This window comes from Microcaecilia unicolor, chromosome 3 (genome assembly GCF_901765095.1).
Source record: "Microcaecilia unicolor chromosome 3, aMicUni1.1, whole genome shotgun sequence".
In the NCBI taxonomy this organism is placed as follows: domain Eukaryota; kingdom Metazoa; phylum Chordata; class Amphibia; order Gymnophiona; family Siphonopidae; genus Microcaecilia; species Microcaecilia unicolor.
The window spans coordinates 308,500,613-308,523,156 of record NC_044033.1 but is presented as its reverse complement, the minus strand read 5'-3'; the positions used below and the strand labels follow the sequence as shown (position 1 = coordinate 308,523,156).

The 22,544-nt window shown below is 43.9% G+C and overlaps 2 protein-coding genes across 2 annotated transcripts in view; one reads left to right on the top strand and one right to left on the bottom strand.

Moving 5' to 3' along the window:
* TSFM (Ts translation elongation factor, mitochondrial) overlaps positions 1-3,099 on the top strand; it is a 25,222-nt gene extending 22,123 nt beyond the window's left edge. Inside the window, exons 5-6 of the mRNA XM_030198302.1 lie at positions 1,991-2,075; positions 2,577-3,099. Coding sequence (XP_030054162.1) covers positions 1,991-2,075; positions 2,577-3,019 — 528 coding nt within the window. The 3' untranslated portion in view covers positions 3,020-3,099. The remainder of the gene's footprint in view (positions 1-1,990; positions 2,076-2,576) is intronic.
* A 2-nt stretch (positions 3,100-3,101) lies between these two features.
* AVIL (advillin) overlaps positions 3,102-22,544 on the bottom strand; it is a 125,317-nt gene continuing 105,874 nt past the window's right edge. The window contains 6 exon segments of the mRNA XM_030198300.1: positions 3,102-4,530; positions 4,533-4,599; positions 7,921-8,055; positions 10,428-10,496; positions 14,835-15,023; positions 17,856-18,000. Of these exon segments, the coding sequence (XP_030054160.1) occupies positions 4,487-4,530; positions 4,533-4,599; positions 7,921-8,055; positions 10,428-10,496; positions 14,835-15,023; positions 17,856-18,000 (649 nt within the window). The 3' untranslated portion in view covers positions 3,102-4,486.

The following is a 22,544-nucleotide window of genomic DNA, read 5'->3' as shown; positions in this document are numbered from 1 at the left end:
CCCCCCCCCCCCATTGAAAGCAGCCCTGATCCCAGTACCGAGCTGTGTGCCTGAACCCTGTGGCTCTGAGCACAGCATCCTATTCATTTTGTGTTTCCTTCCTGCAGGTAAACTGTGAGACTGATTTTGTTGCCAGAAATGCAAACTTCCAGCAGCTGGTGCAGCAGGTGGCACTGGGTACCATGATGCATTACCAGGGCAAGCAGGAGACTCTGTCCACTTACATCAAGGTGAGCTGGGCTAGCTTCCTTCCTTCTGTTTGGTGATATTAAATCCCAGAAGGTAAGGGACGGGGAAAGAGGAACTGAAGCTCACACAGCAGTTCAAACACCTTGAGAAGAGAATCGCCCACCTCTAGGATTGATGTGGTGCAGCAGTTCAATGTCCTTTGGGGATGGTCACATCCAAAGAACATAAGAATAGCCTTACTTACTGGGTCAGACCAATGGTCCATCTAGCCCAGTAGCCTGCTTCCAACAGTGACTAATCCAGGTCACAAATACCTGACAGAATCCCAAAGGCAATGCAGACACACAGATGGTGAGCCCCCTTCCCCTTTTGATGGGAGGTATCATATTAAGATTTATCTATTTATTTAACAATTTGAACAACCTGCTATTCTCAGTGGCTTACAACTGGAACAAATAAAGAAAAGTTTAACAGGACAACAAAGCACAATAATAGTATAACAGGTCAGGCAGCTTCTAACTTAACAATACAGTATGGGTATGAAATTAAGACATTGGACTTGAAGGTTATGGGGAATAATGAGATGGGACATTTAGTTCTAGATGTTCAGTTCCAAGCCAGCGGTGATACTGTGGCTGTGTTTATTTGTTGCCTGTATAATATCTTCTTAAAAGGAATTGTAGCTCTTTGTAGAGTGTAGATAAGGGGGCAGCAAGTTCCAAAGTTTTGGTCCAGTGACAGAAAGTTGACGATCTGTATTCATTCATTCAGTCTGATTCTAAACCCCTACAATCCTTTGATTATGGGCAATTTAATACTGAAGCCAGGGATGGAATCCAGGTTTTATGTCGTAGTCTCCAAAAGCTGTGTAATTGTGGTGGTGGTAACAGAAATGGAGATCTCTGGGGACCAATCGTGATCAGTTGAGCAAAGAAATCCCTTCTGTATTTCTTATTCCTCTCTATTAAATCCTTGCTTTGCATGGCCATCTGCTTCCCTTGTTCCATCTCTGTTGTTTGCTGCTTCATCGGGGTAAGCCAGTGGTTCTCAACCCAGTTTTTGGAACACACCCAGGCAGTAGGGTTTTCAGGATATCCACATGCATGAGAGAGATTTGCAGATATTACCTCTATATTGTAGGCAGATTGAATGTGGGTATCCTGAAAAGCCAATGGCTGGGTGTGTCTCGAAGACTGAGTACCACTGAGACATTGAGCCTGCAAAAAAAAAAAAAAATGTGGGATAAAAATGTAACATAAATAAATAAACTGTTGTACAGAGCTTCCCAAATGGGGTCACAAAACCTGCTTTTGGGGTCACGACCTAGATAGGCTCTCCATAGGTGCATCATTATTTTGCATCTCGGGGGAGTCACACAGTTTTATTTGTCCACAATCATGGAGTCACAGCCACAAAAAGATTGGGAAGCACTGCTCTAGTAACTTTCATGCACCAAGAGATAGCAGAGAAAGTTATGCTGTGGCTGACCACCAGGTGTCACTCTAAGAGCAATGGTTCTCTCCTGTGAGCTCTGAGTGTTAATGCATCTCCTTTCCTACCCATTACCCTGCATCAGGGACTGAACCCAGTCAGTAACATAGCACACTGGCCTCTAACTAGACCATCCACTTAGCCCCTGATGGCAAAGGCTATAAAGCAGTGAATGTGTGTTTGCAAACTGTATGTAACTTGCATTGTGCTTTCTCACTTGTCTCTATCACCCTCCTGAATAGTTTCCTGTTGCAAGTCTCAGAGGCATACGCAGCATGATATCCTGACTTGTTACTGCTTTGTCCTGTAGAGTTTTCTTGGAGCAGATGAACTCGCCCAGTTAAAGACCAGCTCCGATGGCACCTCGCTGAGTGACCAGGTGGCACTTACAATAGGTAGGTGTATGAAACCCTTTCCTTGTTTACCACTTCTAGCCCTGCTCTGTAGCACTGCATGCACAGTCCCCAAAAAGAACTGCCAGATGAGGTTCCACGACCAGGGGGAGCCACTGCTTTACCACATTACCTTGTTCTTTATATAAGCAGAAGCACCCAGGGAGAGGGCAGAAGGTGAAAGAGCCTGGATCGTTGCTGTTTTCCATGGCAGAGTCCAGTCCTAAGGACTTGGCCTGTGTCATCACAGCTTTAGTTCTTACTTCCTAATTTAAAGCTAAGGGTACAGTAGGAATTCCCCTTACCCCACCCTCTCCCTCTCTTGATGCCCTTGTGCAGAATCAAATGAAGCCATTATTTAAAGAGAGAATGTTCTTTTTTTTTTTCAGTATGGATTCTCTTCTCACAGCTAGAGACCCCCTGAGGGGCCAGAATTTAAGAGGGGAGAACAGGGTTTCAGTGGGGCTGTGCAGTATTGAGCAATTTTCAAATTTGTTTTCAAAGGGAAGCTGGGAGAGAACATGACATTGAGGAGAGCCGCCTGGGTGGCGGTACCACCCAACTTCTTCATCGGCTCCTACGTACATGGGGCAACACCCTCCAACCTCCCGTCTTCCTCCACTGTGGTCTTTGGAAGGTATGGGGCCTTGGTGATCTGCCAGACATCGGAAGAGAGCTCAAGAAGCAGCATTTTAGAGTTGGGCCGGAGACTAGGGCAGCATGTGGTGGGCATGTCACCTCTCTCAGTAGGCTCCCTGCAAGATGAGCCTGGAGGGGACACGGAAACCAAGATGCTGGCCCAACCCTTCCTGCTGGACCCCAATATCAGCATGGGAGAATACTTGTACCCCCGAGGCGTGGCTGTGCTGGATTTCCTGCGCTTTGAATGTGGAGAAGAGCTGGAGATGGCCAACGCCGAACCTGCACGTCACTCAGCGGAAAATTAGGATCTGATATTTTGAACATATATGTTGAGCAGAGAACCATAAAATAAAAATAAACTGTGGTAAAATCACACATGGGACAACGTTGGTATTGTCTGGTTTTTATTAAGCAGGGGGAAAAGGTTTAGAAGGTCCATGGTCTTCACAGTGAGTTAAGACTTATTTTACCTTTCATTCTTTGATCAACTCTGCAGTAAAGCAGATATGCACACACAAGCCTGTATAAGGTCACAAGCATGGCCCTTGAGTCTAATCTCACACTGGAAGCATAATCTGTGAGCATTGTTCTCTACATACTCACTCCATGACTCTCATTTAAAGTTTGCATTTCCCTTTTTTGGCACATCCAATCTGTTTTTAAAATAATCTTAATCTGGTGGGAGGCAAGGGGGATTTTAATCAGTTTTAAGATTCAGTTCAGATAGCAGTTGCAGGGTTTGTCGTGGCAGAGCGTGGTGTAGTAGCATGTTATAGGTGCCACACTCCTATATCATACCCAGGCTATGTAGAAGCTACATAGAAATTAGTGACCAGCCTAGGAAAGCAGCAGTCAGAATTGAAAAGCTGCCTTTGACAGCACAGTTCTTGAATCAGACTGGTGGCATCTTCTGCCTTCCAGATAGCTCATGCAAGAGATGTGTCTGTGGCTAACCAGTGCCAAGCTGATGAAAGCAGGGGATGTTCTGATACTCATGTTATAAACTATCAATATCGGCGCATCCAGCGATAATTTAAGATGCAACATGGGACACTTAGCCAATCTAATTATGCTGTTGGTTGACACTCTGCCCCTTCCCCCTCCCTATTTGTTGCAAAGCTTCTATGGAATGGCAGCAAGGAATGCTTTTTCAGAGCAGAAATGTTTAATTTGTAACTTAAAATGTTATAAAATACAAATGAAAACTCCATGGGGGGAGTTAACGCTTATAAATAAGTTACCTCTGCAAGACACTTTAACTTCTATGAGATGCTTCATGTATAGATAATGCTCTTACAATAAAATGGGGACAAAACAATTTATAGGATGCTGCTTCAAAAATCCAGAGTAGGTTTTCTTTCTCCTGTACAATTAACAATGTGTTTTGAATAGTACTTTGCTGCCTCCATTAGAAACAGTATTACCCCCGCCAGTTCTGCGGTATATGGTCCCCATACCCTTGAGAGTACAAGAGTGCATGCATCGGTTAAAGCAAAAGGTATGTAACATACACAGAAGGTACATTTGCTATTCATTTGCATTTTAAAAAAATCGTAAAATATGGAATACATGTATTGAACTTGGCAAGAGCTAAACCACGTCCAGGCTGGGTATCTAATTTTGGCCACTCCTCCCATCCTGTGTTTCCAGTCCATGCGATGCAGTGAAGAGTCCCAGAGGCTAACGGATCTTCGAACCTTACTTGGCACTGGCCTGGATTGCATTACATTCCTGGTTCTTCAGTTTGGGTGTGCTTTCTTCCTCATTTCACTTTAAAACAGCCCCTTATCTTTTTTCAGGTTAAGCTGTTTCCAGGTGGGAGAGCAGCGAATTCTCCTCGTGTGATCCCAAATGCCAGAACAAAGTCTTTATCTGAAAGGTAATTCTAGAAGGGAGAGGAAAATAAAGAAAGCACATAGTTTGTATAGAAATAATATTTATTCAGCTGGACTGTCAGTGAAGTTAAAAGGTAACATAAATGGGTATGACCCTGTCCAGAAGAGCTTGCTCCCTTTAGACTAAGTGTCTCTCTCAAGGTGACAGATAAAATCCTGCGGTTTCTAGTTCATTCCTCTTAACCTGTACCCTACAACATAGTAACATAGTAGATAACGGCAGAAAAAGATCTACATGGTCTATCCAGTCTGCCCAACAAGATAAACTCATGTGTATACCTTACCTTGATTTGTACCTGCCTTTTTCAGGGTACAGACTGTACAAGTCTGCCCAGCAGTATTTCCCGCCTCCCAACCACCAGTCCCGTCTCCCATCACCGGCTCTGGCACAGACCGTATAAGTCTGCCCTCCACTATCCTCGCCTCCCAAACACCAACCTCTCTTCCCCCACCTGCTCTGCCACCCAATTTCGGCTAAGTTTATGAGGATCCATTCCTACTGCACAGGATTCCTTTATGCATATCTCACGCATGTTTGAATTCCATTACCGTTTTCATCTCCACCACCTCCCGCGGGAGGGCATTCCAAGCATCCACCACCCTCTCTGTGAAAAAATACTTCCTGACATCTTTTTTGAGTCTGCACCCCTTCAATCTCATTTCATGTCCTCTCGTTTTACCGCCTTCCCATCTCCGGAAAAGAGCTTTTTGCGGATTAATACCTTTCAAGTATTTCCCTACAAGGGGAAAAGGTTTAGAAGGTCCATGGTCTGATGGATATTTGGCCTGTCTGATGACTTAGCTGAAAGGGAAATGGGACTTGATATACCGCCTTTCTGTGGTATTTTGCAACTACATTCAAAGCGATTTACATATATATTCAGGTACTTATTTTGTACCAGGGGCAATGGAGGGTTAAGTGACTTGTCCAGAGTCACAAGGAGCTGCAGTGGGAATTGAACTCAGTTCCCCAGGATCAAAGTCCACTGCACTAACCACTAGGCTACTCCTTTTATGAGTGACGTGGAGGGGCATTTTGATATGACTAATTGCAGCTTTGGATGTTTTGCTAAAAATGGCCAAAATTCAAATGAGGAATATAGCCATTTTCAAAACAGAAAAACATCTCCCCCCCCCCCCCCCCCCCCCCCCCCCCCCCCGAAAATGGCTATTTGCTAGATGTTTTTGTTCTGAGTGGGTTTATCTTTTTGGTCCATTAAAAAAAAAAAAAAAAGTCCAAGTGAAAAACACACAAAATTAAGCCATTGACATGCAGTAGGAGCCAGCATTCTTAGCAGACTGGCCACACAGTCATCCTAGGAGAGCAGTGGGGCACCCTAGGAGGCACTGCATTGAACTTCAGTTAAATGCTCCCAGGTACACATCTCACCGTTGCTCCTTTACTTTGTCTGCTGAGCCCCCCCCCCAAAAAAAAAAAAAAAAAAAACACACCACCCCCAACTGTACACCACTACAATAGCCCTTATGGGTGAAGGGGCACCTATATGTGGGTATAGTGAGTTGTGGAGTGCTCACAGTTTCCACCACAAAAGTAACAGGTAGGGAGAAGTATGGGCCTGGGATCACTTGTCTGCAGTGCACTGCACCCTCCACTAGACTAATCTAGGGACCTGCATGCTGCTCTGTTGGACCTGAGTATTACATCTGAGGTTGGCATAGAGGCTGAGGCTGGTAAGTAACATAGTAACATAGTAGATGATGGCAGAAAAAGACCTGCACGGTCCATCCAGTCTGCCCAACAAGATAACTCATATGTGCTACTTTTTGTGTATACCTTACCTTGATTTGTATCTGTCTTTTTCAGGGCACAGACCGTATAAGTCTGCCCAGCACTAGCCCCGCCTCCCAACCACCAGCCCCTTGATTTGTATCTGTCTTTTTCAGGGCACAGACCGTATAAGTCTGCCCAGCACTAGCCCCGCCTCCCAACCACCAGCCCCTTGATTTGTATCTGTCTTTTTCAGGGCACAGACCGTATAAGTCTGCCCAGCACTAACCCCGCCTCCCAACCACCAGCCCCACCTCTGCCATCCAATCTCCACTAAGCTCCTGAGGATCCCTTCCTTCCGAACAGGATTCCTTTATGTTTATCCCACGCATGTTTGAATTCCGTTACTGTAAGTAATGTTCAGAATCACATTGTGGGAGGGGGTTAGTGTCCACTGGGGGGGGAGTAAGGAGAGGTCATCCCTGATCCCCTTCCAGTGGTCATCTGGTCATTTAGGAGCATCTTTTTGTGCTTTGTTATAAAAACAGGTGTAGAACTTTTGTGGCACTTTTTTGTGGCTTATAACTCTGGATGTTTTTGTTTTGTTCCATTATGGCAGAAAAACAAACACCCAGATCCCACCCTTAATATGCCCCTGTGTTATCTGAATGCACATCTGATAAACTTCACAGAAAAATGTCTAAAAATTGGTTTTGAAAGTACAAATTTGGACGTTTTTGTGAGAAAAACTTCCAAATACAGATTTATGCCACTTTTTGGGTGTTTTTCTCTTTTGAAAATGAGCCCCTTTGTGAAACACCTTCTGAAACTCAAAATAGACCTTATCAGCCCACTCACTTTTGTCCATATGTTTGTTTTATACTGTCTAAAAAGTTTAATAAATTGGTAAGACGAGACTTTGCATTGCTAAACCCATGCTGACTCACTGTCTTTAACAATATGTTGATCCATATGGTCAGTAATTTTGTGTTTTGGAATAGCTTCTACCATTTTGCCTGGAACCAATATTGGGCTTACTAGTGTGTAATTTTCTGGATCATCCCTGGAGCCCTTTTTTAAAAATTGGCATTATGCTGACTATTTTAAATGATAGATAAGTTACAGATGACTAATACCAGTTTAGAAATTTCATGTTTGAACTCTTTCAGAACTTGAATGAATACCTTCAGTACTGGTGATTTAATTAATTTAGTTTGTTAATTTGCTCTATTAAATCTAGATTTACAGTGATTTGTTGTAGTTATTCCAAGTCATCATCATGAAAGAAGTTTTCTGGTGTGGGTATGATTCCAACATTCTCCTCAAAGACTGGACAAAGAGTTCATATTTAGTTATTCTTAGTTATTTTATCTTCCCTAAGCCAGACCCAAAGGAGAATTAATTTCCACTGTTGATTCCAGAAATCTGTGGTTCTTAAAGATTAAAAAAAAAAAAAACAACAAACCAAAAAAATAACCTCTTTCATAATCTGCACAAGCAAGGGCGAAAGCAATCATTTTCAGCTGTGAACTTTTTGTTTATAAAGGCTCATTAATGAGGCGAAAAGACAACTGCAGCTCACCTCTTTCTTGGCTGGATCGACATCCTCAGGCAGTTCATGTTTCTGTTTTCTCACAAGGACCTCTAGAGGGTGATACTGATGGCTTTTGCTGCTCTGGGAAGTCATGCTTGGGGACAGTGTGGTGTTATTCAGATCCTAAACAGAAATTAAATGCTCCATGATTTCCATGCAAGAGATATTCCAGTCACTTGAGTCACCAGTATGCAACTGATGTGTTCAATTTTGAACACCAGAAAGAAATCAGATGACTCAGCCTATTCTAACGATTACCTGTGAGATGCATGTTTTCAACAGACATGTGGAGGCTCATTTTCAAAGCACATAGACTTAAAGTTACAGAGTGAAGGAGTAACAGTGGTTAGTACAGCAGTCCTTGATCCTGGGAAACTGAGTTTGATTCCCACTGCAGCTCCTTGTGATTCTGGGCAAGTCACTTAACCCTCCACTGCCCCAGATACAAAAAAAAAAAAAAGTACCTGTATATAATATGTAAACTGCTTTAAATGTAGCTGCAAAAACTACAGAAAGGCGGTATATCAAATCTCATTCCCTTTCCCCTACATAGGTTAATATGGGGCACACAAAATCTTATAGTAACCTATGGTACTTTGTGTGTCTAAGTGCTTTGAAAATGAGTACCATAGTGTCCTAGAAAGAAAAGTTGGAAAGGATCTCAGGAGGTATAGTTTCCAAGTCGCTGGGAATTATGGGTCAACTTCTAGTCACTGCTGCAAATTGTCCAGGAGCTGTCCTTAAAGCAGGGATTCTCAACACAATCACTGGGATACACCCAGCTAGTCTAGTTTTCAGACTTACTTAGACCTAGATCTGCCTGTGCATCTGTTCATATTGGGTAGCAAGTGTTCTTCAGTATGTTCAGTTGGCAGCAACAGTCTCCATCTCTTCCCAGTTGGTAGCAAGGTACTGACGATCCTCTTTGAATGTGCTGCGGCAGGTCTTTTTCAGTTGCTCTCTCTTTCTCTTCCTGCCTGTTCATGTCCATCGCATTATGACATTGGGATGTTGATAATTATGCAGTTGTAGAATATGTCCAGCCAGCAGGATCCTTCACTCAGATACAGTGTTTCACTCAGAGACAGTATCTTGGAGCCTCCATGAGCCACTTCTCAGGATCTCCTCCTTGGTGATATGGTCATAATAGGGGGACACCAAGAATTCTTTGCAGGCACTGCTAATGGGATATGTTTGATTTTTGTGCTGTCTTTGTGATAAGTTTCCATGTTTCACAGGATAGATTGGCAGGACAGTAGATTTATAGGGCTTAATTTTCATCATATTGGTCATTGCTGTTGCCCATATTCAGTGCATCTGCTGAAATACTGCCTTGCCAAGCCTATAATTGACATCCTTTCCATTATTACCATCACTGGATATAAGGCTGCCAAGACAGGTGAAGTTGTCCACACAGCAGGTTGTTGGTTAATCCTAATAATAAATAAATAATTTGTGTACAGGCTTCACCGTCCTGCACAAGTTCAATCTTTTCATCACTGATTCTCAGTCCAGTCTTTCCAGCAGTCTTCTCCAAGGTGGTGGTCAATTCCTGCAGGCTCTCTCTTAGTTCGCCTAGCAGTACTCAGGGGCGTATCTGAGGTTCGGCGGTAGAGGGGGCAGGGGCTAGAGTGAGGGGGCACATTATAGCCCCCCTACCGCCGTCAGCCGCCCCCTACCGCCGTTACCACTCTCCCTCCCCCGCCTACCACCGTCACCTACCCCGAGGTCCGCTTCCTCCGGCTTTTTAAAATATTGCTTCAGCTGGCAGGGGACCCCAACCCCCCGCCAGCCCAGCCGCGATCTTTAACTTTTTCATCCTCGTCGTGCAGCGCGCCGTGAAAGCTGCATGCATCTTTAGTTCCAGTTGGATGGAGTCTGACGTCGCAGCACCGCCAGCTGAAGCAATATTTTAAAAAGCCGGAGGAAGCGGACCTCGGGGTAGGTGATGGCGGTAGACGAGGGAGGGAGGGTTAACGGCGGTAGGGGGGTCTGGGGCAAAATCTGCGGGGGCCCAGGCCCCTGTGGCCCCACGCAGATACGCCCCTGGCAGTACTATATAATCAACAAAGTCCATGTCCATGAGCTGGTTCTGATCATTTCACTGAATGCCAACATTTGGTCTTTTCAGTGTGTTTTCCATGACACAGTCTATAGCCAAAAGAAACCTGGGTGTCCCATGTTGACTTTTTAACTTCCCATGAGAGAGATTTGCATACAGTTGAGTCAATACTTGTGGGTATCCTGAAAAACAGACCGGCTAGGGCATACTCTGTACCAGCTTGAGAAGCCCTGCTTTAGTGTATCAGTTCCTTAAATAGCCTGAATTTCTAAAAAAAAAAAAAACTGTACCTGCAGGGATACAACTCAGGGCTCTTTACATGTTCAGCGGCAAGTTAAAACTGGAAAAGGTTAGCTGTAGCTATATAAAGGGTGTTCTCAATAGCTGTCATATAAGATGTCTCACCCCCCAGAGAAGGAAAGAGCCCCCTTACCGATGTGATCTTGACGATGGCTGTGGTATCTCCAAGTTCTTTCTTCAGCTGCTCGTAGCTTTTTCCTCCCTGTGTCGAGGGAAGAGGGTTACAGTGAGAAAGCCAAAAACAATTTAAAAGTCAGGCAAATAAAAATCTCATTATGGTTTGGTTTGGGATCAGATTATATGTCATTGGTTCATTCATGTCATTTGTTTTTTTAGAAGTCACTAGGGGTGTGATCTAATAATGGGGTTTCCCTTCCAGTTTTTATGAAATGTGCTGGCTCGTAGTAGTAGCAGTAGAGGATCATGAGTGCTCTATGATGCCCAGGCCAGAGGACTCCTGGCCTAAGCACCCTGAACCAGGGCGCCATGAGGTGTTCATGCCATGCTTGCTGACTTGGGCTGCTGCTGCTGTCTGCCAGAAAGTTGCAGGTAAGGAGAAGAGGTTTATGTCCCTGTCAACTTCAATGGAACCAAGGGGCAGTTAAAAACTCAGCACTGAATCCTCAAGCTAGGGAATCCATACAGATTGGGGCACCCTTGGCTTGAACTCTCAGCGAACAGAGGGTCTCCATATCAACTGCCACCCCTCCTCCAGTGGACCAAATAACTGATTTGCTCCTAACAAAGTATTAATTAATCTCTGGTAGTGTGCCAATTGTGCCTAATGATATCAGCGCTTCCACCATTTCCAGAGTACCAGCAGAGCAAGGACACTTCACCAGCACTAGGTAAGTTATTGGCCACTCAGGAGGCCCTAGCCCTAGCCAGAGATGCCCTGAGACCCATGGGTTCTCCTCTTGGGGATCCCGTGTTGAATTTTTAACTTCCGATTACTGTCAATGGGAAGTTAAAATGAATGATAACACTTTTTAGTTCACCTGGGACCCATATTTGATTTGAAATACAACAAACCCAAAATAGAAATATGGAAAAAAAGCACACAAGTGAAGAGATTGGATAGAAGATAGCTGAGCCCCTCATATTAGCAGAGATTATGTGCTGAAAGATTTTCTCCCCGATAGTGAGTCATATTCCCCCTAATCGTGAGACTGCGGCAGTCAGCATTTTTTATAAACAAAATCTGGATATTCAGTGGCAGTATCCAGATAGTGGCTGCCATGAAATACCTGGATACTGCGGTGAGCGACTAGCACTTTCAGGCCCCTAGGGCAGCTGTTTTGCTGTCCTAAATTGTCTGGGTTGTGGCACTGAAAATCACTGCTACCTGACTACCTCTGGTCTCTGGCCCGGCTCTTCATTAGCACTATTTGGATAATGCCATGGAGGTCTGTAAAGATACTTGCTAGTTAGTTGTTCCCCCCTCCTGAAGCAGCTTTTGTGAAACAAGGGGACCCTTTGTTGAGGACAGACTGGATGTCTGGATTCAGGGTGTCAAGCAAGTGGACAAGTTCCAGCGAGCGGGGTGCTGTTGGGATACCAAATTGTATTGGCAGTGTACTTTTGTTTGTGCTTCCTCCTTAACAAAATATTTTTTATCTGGGGACGTTTCCTTATATTGCATTGGATTTACAATACAAAGGCTGATTATAGAGAATTTCAGCTGTTATTTAGTAGGTGTAGCACTATCAGTATTTTTTCAGCTGTGGCCTTTTTCTCCTTTGAGTTTTTCCACTGTTGTTTTTACTGAAGCGTTGAAGCCAGTGATAGAAACCCCACCGAGGTTTTTGTAATTAGCCATTGTGAGCTTTCTTCGGATGTTTGAGGCTTCTTTTCTTTAATTATGGATTAAAGTTATGGATAGGAAACTGTATCTCGGCCTTTTGAGCAAAAACTTTTTGATTTTTGTGTAGTGGTCTGTAAAGTTATTCAGCAGCACTATCCACATAGTACCACCGAATATCTGTCTCAGCAGGATTTGACCAAGTAACAAGTGCTGATACCTGGATAAGCCATTTTAAAAATTGACCACATTGAGGGGCATAATCGAATGGGGACGACCATCTCTAAGGACGTCCCGGCGAAGGGGCGGGGAAACCGCTATTATCGAAACAAGATGGGCGTCCAGCTTTCATTTCGATAATACGGTTGGGGACGCCCAAATCTCAACATTTAGATCGACCTTAGAGATGGTCGCCCCTGGTTTTCGGCGATAATGGAAACAGAGGACGCCCATCTCAAAAACGACCAAATTGCTCCTAGGTGCATACCTCCCTTACCTTCGGTGCTGAGCCCCCCAAACCCCACTCCCCACAACTGTACACCACTACTATAACCCTAAGGTGTGAACATGGGCACCTACATGTGCGTACAGTGGGTTTCGGGTGGGTTTTGAAGGGCTCACATTCACCACAACAAGTGTAACAGGTAGGGGGGGATGGGCCTGGGTCTGCCTGCCTGAAGTGCACTGCACTGCACTGCACCCACCCACTAAAACTGCTCCAGGGACCTGCATACTGCTATCATGGAGCTGGGTATGACATTTGAGGCTGGAAAAAATTTTAAAAAAATTGTTTTAGGGTGGGAGGGGGTTGGTGACCACTGGGGGAGTAAGGGGAGGTCATCTGGTCAGTATGGGCACCTTTGTGAGGCTTGTTCATGAAAAAAAATGGACCAAGTAAAGTTGACCAAATGCTTGTCAGGGACACCCTTTTTTCCATTATTGGCCGAGGACACTCATCTCTTAAGCACGCCCAGTCCCGCCTTTGCTACGCCTTTGACATGCCCCCGTGAACTTTGGTCGTCCCCGCGATGGACTGCAGTTGAGGATGCCCAAAATCAGCTTTCAATTATGCCGATTTGGGCGACCCTGAGAGAAGGACGCCCATCTCCTGATTTGTGTCAGAAGATGGGTGCCCTTCTCTTTCGAAAATACCCCTGATTGGTTATTCTCATCATTTTGCCTAACATGGCCCAAAGATCCTATATTCCTTCATTCTATTCTCAGTGCATTTCCATGGAAGAATGGAAGGACAGGCTGAACTGAGAACGTAGAGGAATTGCTCTTGTATAGATTGGACAGATGGCAACATACACAGAAAATGACTGAATAGGGCTCACTCAACCTCTGAGTTGTTACATAAAGGCATTGTTAAAAAAACAAAACATCTGCAGTGCCTGCCAGCTGTTGGACAGCTAGAAAAGGTGCAGAGAACAAGGGTGAGTGCATTCATGGAGGAGCAGAAGAGGCGGCCAGGTAAGGAAAAGCACATCCAGCCAGGCTCTCTTTCTAACCCCTCCCCCCTCCCCCCCCCCCAAAAGTAGAGGAGAATATAGAAAACAGAGAAATGAAGCATCTTGACAAGAAGATACAGACATCTTGCTTCTTCCAGTCCTCTGCCCATCCTCCCTCGCTGCCACCATATTTCAGGCCCTGCTCGATCTTTGGCTCTACCCCTTGTATCCCCATCATCCACACAGATCCTCTGTGTTTAGTCCAGGCCTTAAATTCTGAGAATGTCCCCGTGTCCACCACCCCTTCTGTTATTCCTAAGTCTAACCTCTTTCACTCTTGCCCTTAATGTCTTGTCTGTCTGTTTTATCTAGATTGTAAGCTCTTTGAGCAGGGACTGTCTATGTCAATTGTTCAGCACTGCGTGCGTCTGGTAGCGCTATATAAATGCTAATAGTAGTAGTAGTAGGACATCTTATTCTAAAACTTCTTTTCCATTGAAAAATGTTCCCTCTACGTGCAATATTTATACACTAGGAAAAAAGACCCGTTTCTCAGCGCTATAATGGTAGGGGCCCCCTCTCTCTGTCCCTCCCAGCTGCTTGCCTGCCTCCGTGTGACCGTCGGATGTTGTTTGTGGTTCGCTCTGTGTGGGGAGGGTTTTTTTTTTTTTTTTGCTGCGCCTCCGTGCCTGTGCCATTTCCATTTCGGCCCTCGAGTGTCATTGCTCTGCCCTCGACATCATCACGTTTTGATGCGAGGGCGGTGCAGACACTCATGAGCACACCGGATATCTCGGGCACCTCAACTTCCATGGAGGCTTCATTAGAACGTTGGGGGTTGCCTTTTATATAGAGAGATATCTTGGTCTCTGCTCTACAACTGTCCTTATTAAGGTTCTTGAGTTTCAATTATTAACATAAGAGCAGCAGAATTGCTATATTGGTCACAGTACAGGTCTGTGTAGTCCAGTTTCCAGCAAGGGCCAATCCAGTCAGAAGTGCCTGGTAGGATCCCAAAAAACAGCCAGATTCCATGCTACTAATCTCCAAGGAAAAGCAGGTGCTTTTCCCAGCTCTACCCAGTTTATAGACTTTTCCTCCAGGAACTACGGGCTTATGTTGGATAATAATTATATTCTACAAACGCCTTGTTTATTTATTCATGTGCAATTTCATATAGATAGTTTTCCAAAGATGAACCCCACTCAAAGTGGTTGAATATTAGGGGGATCTTGCCTGAGTAATTATTTACCCCCATCCACAGCATAGACTTTTTCATGATACTCACACTCCATTTCTGGGGGTCCCAAGCCAGAAACCAGCCTGTGAAAATGGGAGGTTCAAACCCCTGTTTAATGATCAATATGGGGGTATCAACGTCCCGACCGCTGGGGTGAGTGCAGAGGTACTCCTGCGCAGTCACCAGTGCCTCTTGCTTCTCAATGTCATTGGCATCCGTGCCAATCCAGAGAAATATCTGAAAAGCAGAACATCAGAACTGAAAAACTCCAGAGTGACTCCCCAACACTTCCACCAGCCATAATCAGAAGGAAGATTTGTGACTAACAAACATAACAACAACAAGAGCAAAAATTAGCAAGCGTAGGTAGAGGGTAAGAGGTAGAGCAAATCTAAATGCAACCGAATCACAAAAGCCCCTTGGTTCTAACTGCACAGCTGCTATGCCCTTTAGACAAATGACTTTGAGCCTAATGTATAAGTATGATTTTCCATAGACACAAAAATGAGAGCTATAAGGGCAGTTCTATAAATTGGTGCCAATTGTGTGTGCAATTTATAGACAATAGCACTTAAGTGAGATCGGCACTACTAACTGGCAATTATGCGCAGAAGTGGTAGGCACTATTTTATAATATACACTAGTAAAAAAAGGCCCGTTTCTGTTTTAAAGGAAACGGGCGCTAGCAAGGTTTTCCTCGGAGTGTGTATGTTTGAGAGAGTGTGAATGTGCGAGTGTGTGTGTGTGTGACAGAGAGAGAGAGTGAGACTGGGTACGAGTGTGTGTGTGAGAATGAGAGTATGTGCCAGGGTCCCCCCTCTCTCCCAGTTCCAGGGTCGTCCCTCCCCCTGGTATGTCTCCCATTTGCAGGGGTGTCCCCCCTCTCCCTTCCTTCCTTCCTTCCTCCCAGTTGCAGGGTCCCACCTCCTCCCATCCTCCCTTTTTCCCAGTTGCAGGGTCCCCCCCCCTCCATCCCTTCCTCCTTTTTTTCCAGTTGCAGGGTCCCCCCTCCCCCTCCCTTTTTCCCAGTTGCAGGGTCCCCCCTCCCCCTTGCAGGGTCTGTGTGTCTCCCCCCTCCTTTTGTCCAGTGGAAAAAGCTGTAAAAACGGCAATGAGAAGCAGCTCTTAGGTTTCCTTTTTTTTTTTGAGTGTATAGGAATGATGGCTGCTTTGGGGAGTGGAATCAGAGATTAACCAATGGGCTTCCTTGCTTACCATAGACTTGCTTTGTTCACTTCCACTCCTGTCTATTGAACGTTCTGCAGCATGTCATAGCAGCCAATCAGTGGCACTTCAGGAATGACATCACTTTTATCTACTCTACTTTCCTGAGCAGCTCTGGCAGGAAACCACGGTTCCAGGCAGCCTCAGAACGTTGGAGGTGAGAATTATTATATAGCATACCAAAATTGCTTAGCCCCAGATTCTATTAAAAAAGACTATGCAAATTGACTCTTAGTACCCAAATTTGCACTCACGTTATAGAATAAGGTCAGTTGTGTGCACAAATTAATATAATAATTGGCTGTTAAGGAAAAATTAGTTCTTACCTGATAATTTTCTTTCCATTTGTCCCAGCAGATCAATCGAGAGACATTTGGTTATGCCCATCTATCAGAAGGTGGAGACAGACAGAATGCCAGAGCTCTGCCATATAGCCCCCTGTATAGCAGCTTCACTCTCAATATTTTCACTAACAGAACAGTATTGACAAAAAGGAGACCAAGGAACTCTTCTACCTCTAACAGGATGAAAGATGCAGAAGCGTACTAGATGAAATAGCACCCTTAAGAACCCCAGGCAGGAAAGAAACTTTGAAAATAACTTCAGAACAAAGTGTGTGTGTGTGGGGGGGGGGGGGGGGGGGGGGGGGGGGGAGGGACTTGGCATTACCAGGTGTACCCCACAGCCCAAAACAGACACTGTTTAACCTGCAAGCTCAACTAAGCCTGCAGGACAGGCCAGGAGCCAGCACCAAAGAGCTGCACAGGAATCTCCATCCACCTGCTGAGATAGAGAGAATACTGAGAGTGAGGCTGCTATACCGCAGGCTATATGACAGAGCTGTGGTGTTCTCTCTTCTCTACCTGCTGGTATTGGGCATAACTACATGTCTCTGGATTGATCTGCAGGACGACATGGAATTGGACTTAACGGCAATTAATGTCAATATTTGGAGTTAATTGGTGCTAATTGGCAAGTGCAGCTGCCCTTAGTTGCTATTCTATAACCAGGGTACATAAATTCTAGGACTTGCCTCTTCAAAGGGGGCAGTGACGTGCCCAGAACATGCACATATAGGTTACAGAACACCTGCATTTATGGGTGCATTAGGCACCTGCGTTTACTCCAGCCTTTGAACTGGCATAAGTGGGGCACCTAAATACAGACGTAGTCGCTATTCTGTAACAGAAAGTACATGCATCCTTTTTATAGAATAGCCATTTAGTGCCCTTCTCAGTGCCTAAATGTGGGTGTCCTATACAAAATCTACCCCTTAGTACAGAAGTGAGTGGGGGGGGGGGGGGGGGGGGGGGGGGTAAGGGTGTAACAGGGGCAGGTCATGGGTGTGTTTCTAAGATAACGTGTGTAACTCATAGAATACTACAAGTTACCTTCAATTGAGTTGGTGTGACTGTTGGCACCTAACTTCATGCACACTAATGCCAACATGGCAATGGGGCACCTAAATCTTGATACCAATTTATAAAATTGCCACCTATGCTTTTTAGTACATCTCCCATTGCCTCAGCTGCTTCTCTGTGTGATCTCGCGGCAAGTCATTGGTTTGTACAGTGCTCTGTATATTGATGGCATCATATAAATATTTAAAATAATACTAGGTGAATATTGCATGGTGGGTGTTCACTCCAAGCCCTGATCTTCCCTCCATTCCAAAACTCTAGGCGAGCCTCATTACAGGCTGCTAGAGAACCACTATGAACCTTTATTTTAAAATCTCTACATTGACCACAGAAGGTTTTTAAGCTGGTATTCTCATTTATATCACAGCTGCCCCCCACTCCCTGTGAAGATACTCGCTCTGCATGACACTCTGTGGCAGCTCACCTGGTCCCAGGTGTCCAGCAGCATGACGTCGCTCTCGCTAAGGTCATCCTGGATGAAATCGGTCACCTCACTCACTAGGAAGCGGCCTGTCTTATTAGAGCACTCAAAAAGGCGAGGGTTGAAGTCGGGTACTTCCTGCTGTAGTCTGCGAGAGAGGTGAGGGGAATGAAAAAGTTACTGGAGGGACTTACAACTTAGAGCAGGTTACTTAGGCTGCCTGAGCCAGTTCTGGTTTTGCTGCAGTGCATGCAGGGAGATGTAGTTCCAGATTCCACAATCACTGACTACTACCACTACTACTATTTGTGCCACTAGACATGCAATACACAAAACATGTTAAGAGACAGTCCCTGCTCAACAGAGCTTACAGTCTATTCAAGACAAACAAACAGGACAAATTAGTGATTAGGCAGTTACTCATATTTATTATGGGAAAGGTAGACTTTTAATCTAGATTTGAATAGGGCCAGAGAGGGAGCAAGATGTACTGACTCAGGAAGTCTATTCCAGATGTACCACTCGCAGCAAGATGGAAGGAACAAGTCTGGAATTGGTGCTGGAGGAAAGAGTTACAGATAAGAGTGATTTACCAGATGAATGGCATTCCTGGGGGGGGGGGAGGGATGTAGGGAGAGATAAGAGAAGAGAGATAGTAAGGAGCTGCAGAATGAATGCACTTGTACATCAGTAAGAAGAGTCTGAACTGTATACAGAAACTGATAAGGAGCCAATGAAGTGACTTGAGGAAAGGGGTTTTGTGGTACCGGTGGAAGAGTTATGCAGCAGAATTTTGAACAGATTGAAGGGGAAAGAGATGGTTTAGTGGGAGACCTGTGAGGAGCAATTTGCAGTAATCAGAGTGTGAGATGATGAGTGTATGGATAAGGGTTTTGGTAGTAGGCTCTGAAAGGAAGGGGTGAATTTTGATGATGTTATAGAGAAAGGAATGGCAGGTTTTAGCAGTCTATTGAATTTGTGCAGAGAAAGAGGGAGAAGAGTCAAAGATGACCTTAAGGTTATGAGTTGATGAGACAGAGAATGAGGGAAGAGGAGAGATGGGTTTAAGGGGAAAGATAAGGCTGCAAGCAGGCTGAGACTTGGGCCTGGATTTCTGCTGAAATTTCTGGTGTGGAGAGGTAGATCTGGGAGTCATCAGCGTAAAGATGATACTGAAAACCATGGGAGGAGATCAGAGAACCAAGGAAATAAGTATAGAGAGAGAAGAAGAGAGGTCCCAAGATAGAGCTCTGAGGTGCACTGACTGATAGGATAGCAGTGGAGGAGGATCCACCAGAGCATACACTAAAAGTGCTATGAGAGAGAGAAGAAGAAAACCAAACAGAACAGAGCCCCGAAATCCAAGTGAGGATATCATATCAAAAATTAGATGATGATCAACAGTGTCAAAAGCAGCAGATAGACTGAGAAGGATGAGGACTGAACAGAGGAAAATGGTTAAAAAGAAGCTGGAAGGGTCAGCTGCAAAGGTTAGGACTATAAATCGTGCATGGAGGTTGTTTAAAAATACCATCATGGAAGCCCAGACCAGAGCAGATGTATTCCACGTATTAACAAAGGTGGAAAGAAGAGCAAACAACAGCCAGTATGGTTAAAAGGTGAAGTAAAAGAAGCTATTAGAGTCAAAGATCTATGATGTTGAAGTCCTTCAAAAGATGGTGGCATGATATTTAACCCGAGTCCCTGAAGAAAGCATTGAAACCCGCAGTGTCGGGTGTGACTAGGGGAAATTTAATGCATTAACGTTAACGAGTTTGTAAAAGGAATGCAACTAGGGAGCTTCATCATAACAAGTAAAAGAAAAAAAGAGTATCGACAAAAAGATAAGTTTATGTTTTATATGAGCACTGGTTTACGAGTGGTTTTGCACTTTGGACTGTTTTTATAGCACATATATATACACACACAAGAAAAAGCCCTATGAATGAAGTGCTAGCCCACCAGGCAAAAAATAAATGATATTGCCTCTAAAGTGGTGGTATGATCTGAGGGCTCTCTTGATAAAAAAAAGTTCTTAAAATAATAAATAAAAAATTAGATTTATGAAGTGTGCTAGCAGTCCTGATTAGCAGTATCAAGTTTTTGGTTTTGTAATTTTGTAATTAGAGTCAAAAGAGCATCCTTCAAAGAATGGAAAAAGAATCCAAATGAAGAAAATAAGCAACATAAGCAGTGTTAAACTAGATGCAAAGCATTGATAAAGAAGGCTAAAAGAGAATATGAAGAAAAACTTGCTGTGGAGAGAAAAACTCATAGTAACACCTTTTTCAAGTACATCAGAAGCATAAAGCTTCGAGGGAATCTATGGGATCATTAGATCATGGAGGAGCAAAAGGGGCACTCAGGGAGGACAAGGCCATAGTGGAGAGATTGAATGAACTCTTTGTTACAGAAGAAGATATAAGAGATCTACTTTTACCGGAAATGGTTTTCAAGGGTGACGATGTGGAGGAACTGAAAAAACTCTCAGTGAACCTAGAGACGTACTAAGCCAAACTGACAAGTTAAAGAGTGATAAATCACCTAGACTGGATGGCATACACCCCAGGGTATTAAAAGAACTCAAACATGAAATTGCTGATCTGTTGTTAGTGATCTGTAGCCTGTCATTAAAATCATCCGTAGTACCTGAAGATTGAAGGGTGGCCAATGTAACACTGATTTTTTAAAAGGGTCCCAGGGGTGATCCAGGAAATTACAACCGATACATCTGACTTCAGTGCTGGGCAAAATAGTGGAAACTATTATAAAGAATAAAATTACAGAACACATAGACAAGTGTCCAAGAGACTCCGCCAAGGCAGAGAACTCAAACATCCCACAAGAAACCACAAAATGTGTAAACAGAAAAGGGTGGGAAGTTGACCACGGACACCAAAAAATGGACTTAAAAACAAAAAAACGTTTATTTAAAAAAGGACTCGACACAAACATTGTGTTTCAGCCGCTAGGCCTGCATCAGGAGTCTGCATGGATCCAATGCCCTGATGTGGTAAAGTACAGAATAATCTGTACACATAAGGTAACATTCAGGCCCTTAATATTGTGAGTTGGATGACAGTCTTGAAAAAGACCTTTTGTAGAAAAAAATGTGATGCTGAAGGTTAGTTTTAGCGTTTGCCAAACTTTTTTTAAATAAACATTTTTTTTTGTTTTTAAGTCCATTTTTTCCAGTCCTTGGTGTCTGTGGTCAACTTCTCACCCTTTTCTGAGAACACATAGACAAACATTGTTTAATGGGACAGATTCAGCATGGATTCAGGCAAGGGAAGTCTAGCCTCACCAATCTGCTTTATTTCTTTGAAAGCATAAATGGATATATGGATAAAGGTGGGCCGGGTGATGTAGTGTATCTAGATTTTCAGAAAGCCTTTGACAAAGTTCCTCATGAGAGACTCCTGAGTTATGGAATAGGAGGCAATATCCTTCTGTGGATTAGGGATTGGTTATTGGTCAGAAAACAGAGGGTAGGTTTAAATGGCCATTCTTCTCAATCAACAATCTTAATTATCCCTTCCTATTTCAAACAGCCTGAAAATACTCGGCGTGACAATCAACCGCAACCTCACTCTCGAGAGCCAAGTGAACTCTACAACAAAGAAAATGTTCCACTCAATGTGGAAACTTAAACGCTTAAAACCTTTCTTCCTGAGTGAAATATTTGTAACCTAATACAATCAATGGTGCTAAGTCACGCAGACTACTGCAACGGAATTTACGCTGGATGCAAAGAACAACTTACAAAGAAACTCCAGACCGCTCAGAATTCAGCAGCCAGACTAATATTTGGCAAATCGCGATTCGATAGTGCAAAGCCTCTCCGTGGAAAAACTGCATTGGCTGCCAATCAAAGAACGTATTACTTTCAAAATCTGTACCCTGGTCCACAAAATTATCTATGGCCAAGTCCCAGGATACATGACAGATCTTATAGACCTACCACTCAGAAACATTACCAGATAATCTCAAACATACCTAAACCTCCACTATCCAAACTGCAAAAAAATTAAATACAAAACAACCTATGCGTCCAGCTTCTCCAATACAAGCACACAATTATGGAACGCACTGCCAAAAGTTGTGAAGACAACTATGATCACCTAAACTTCAGGAAATCATTAAAGACCTACCTGTTCAAAAAGGCATACCCTGCCGACCCAACATAAATGCCTGCACTCTGCAACACAACATAACCAAAGCTTGTACTGGACACTAAATAATCTTTCCTCTCCTTGATTCCAATTGTAACTGAAACATATGTTCCTTACTTAACCATAATACCACCTGTATTTGTTTCTTTACCGGACTGGCGAATACCTCTACGGTACTTTGTAAGCCACATTGAGCCTGCAAATAGGTGGGAAAATGTGGGATACAAATGTAACAAATAAATAGAGAAGGGTGAATAATGGAGTGCCACACGATCTGTACTGGGACCGGTGCTTTTTAACATATTTATAAATGATCTGGAAAACAGAATGACAAGTGAGGTGGTTAAATTTCTAGATGACACAAAACTATTTAGAGCTGTCAAAATACATACGGATTGTGAAAAATTGCAGAAAGACTTTAGGAAACTGGAAGACTGGGCATCCAAATAGCAGATGAAATTTAATGTGGACAAATACAAAGTGATGCATATTGGAAGAATAATTCGAATCATAGTTACCT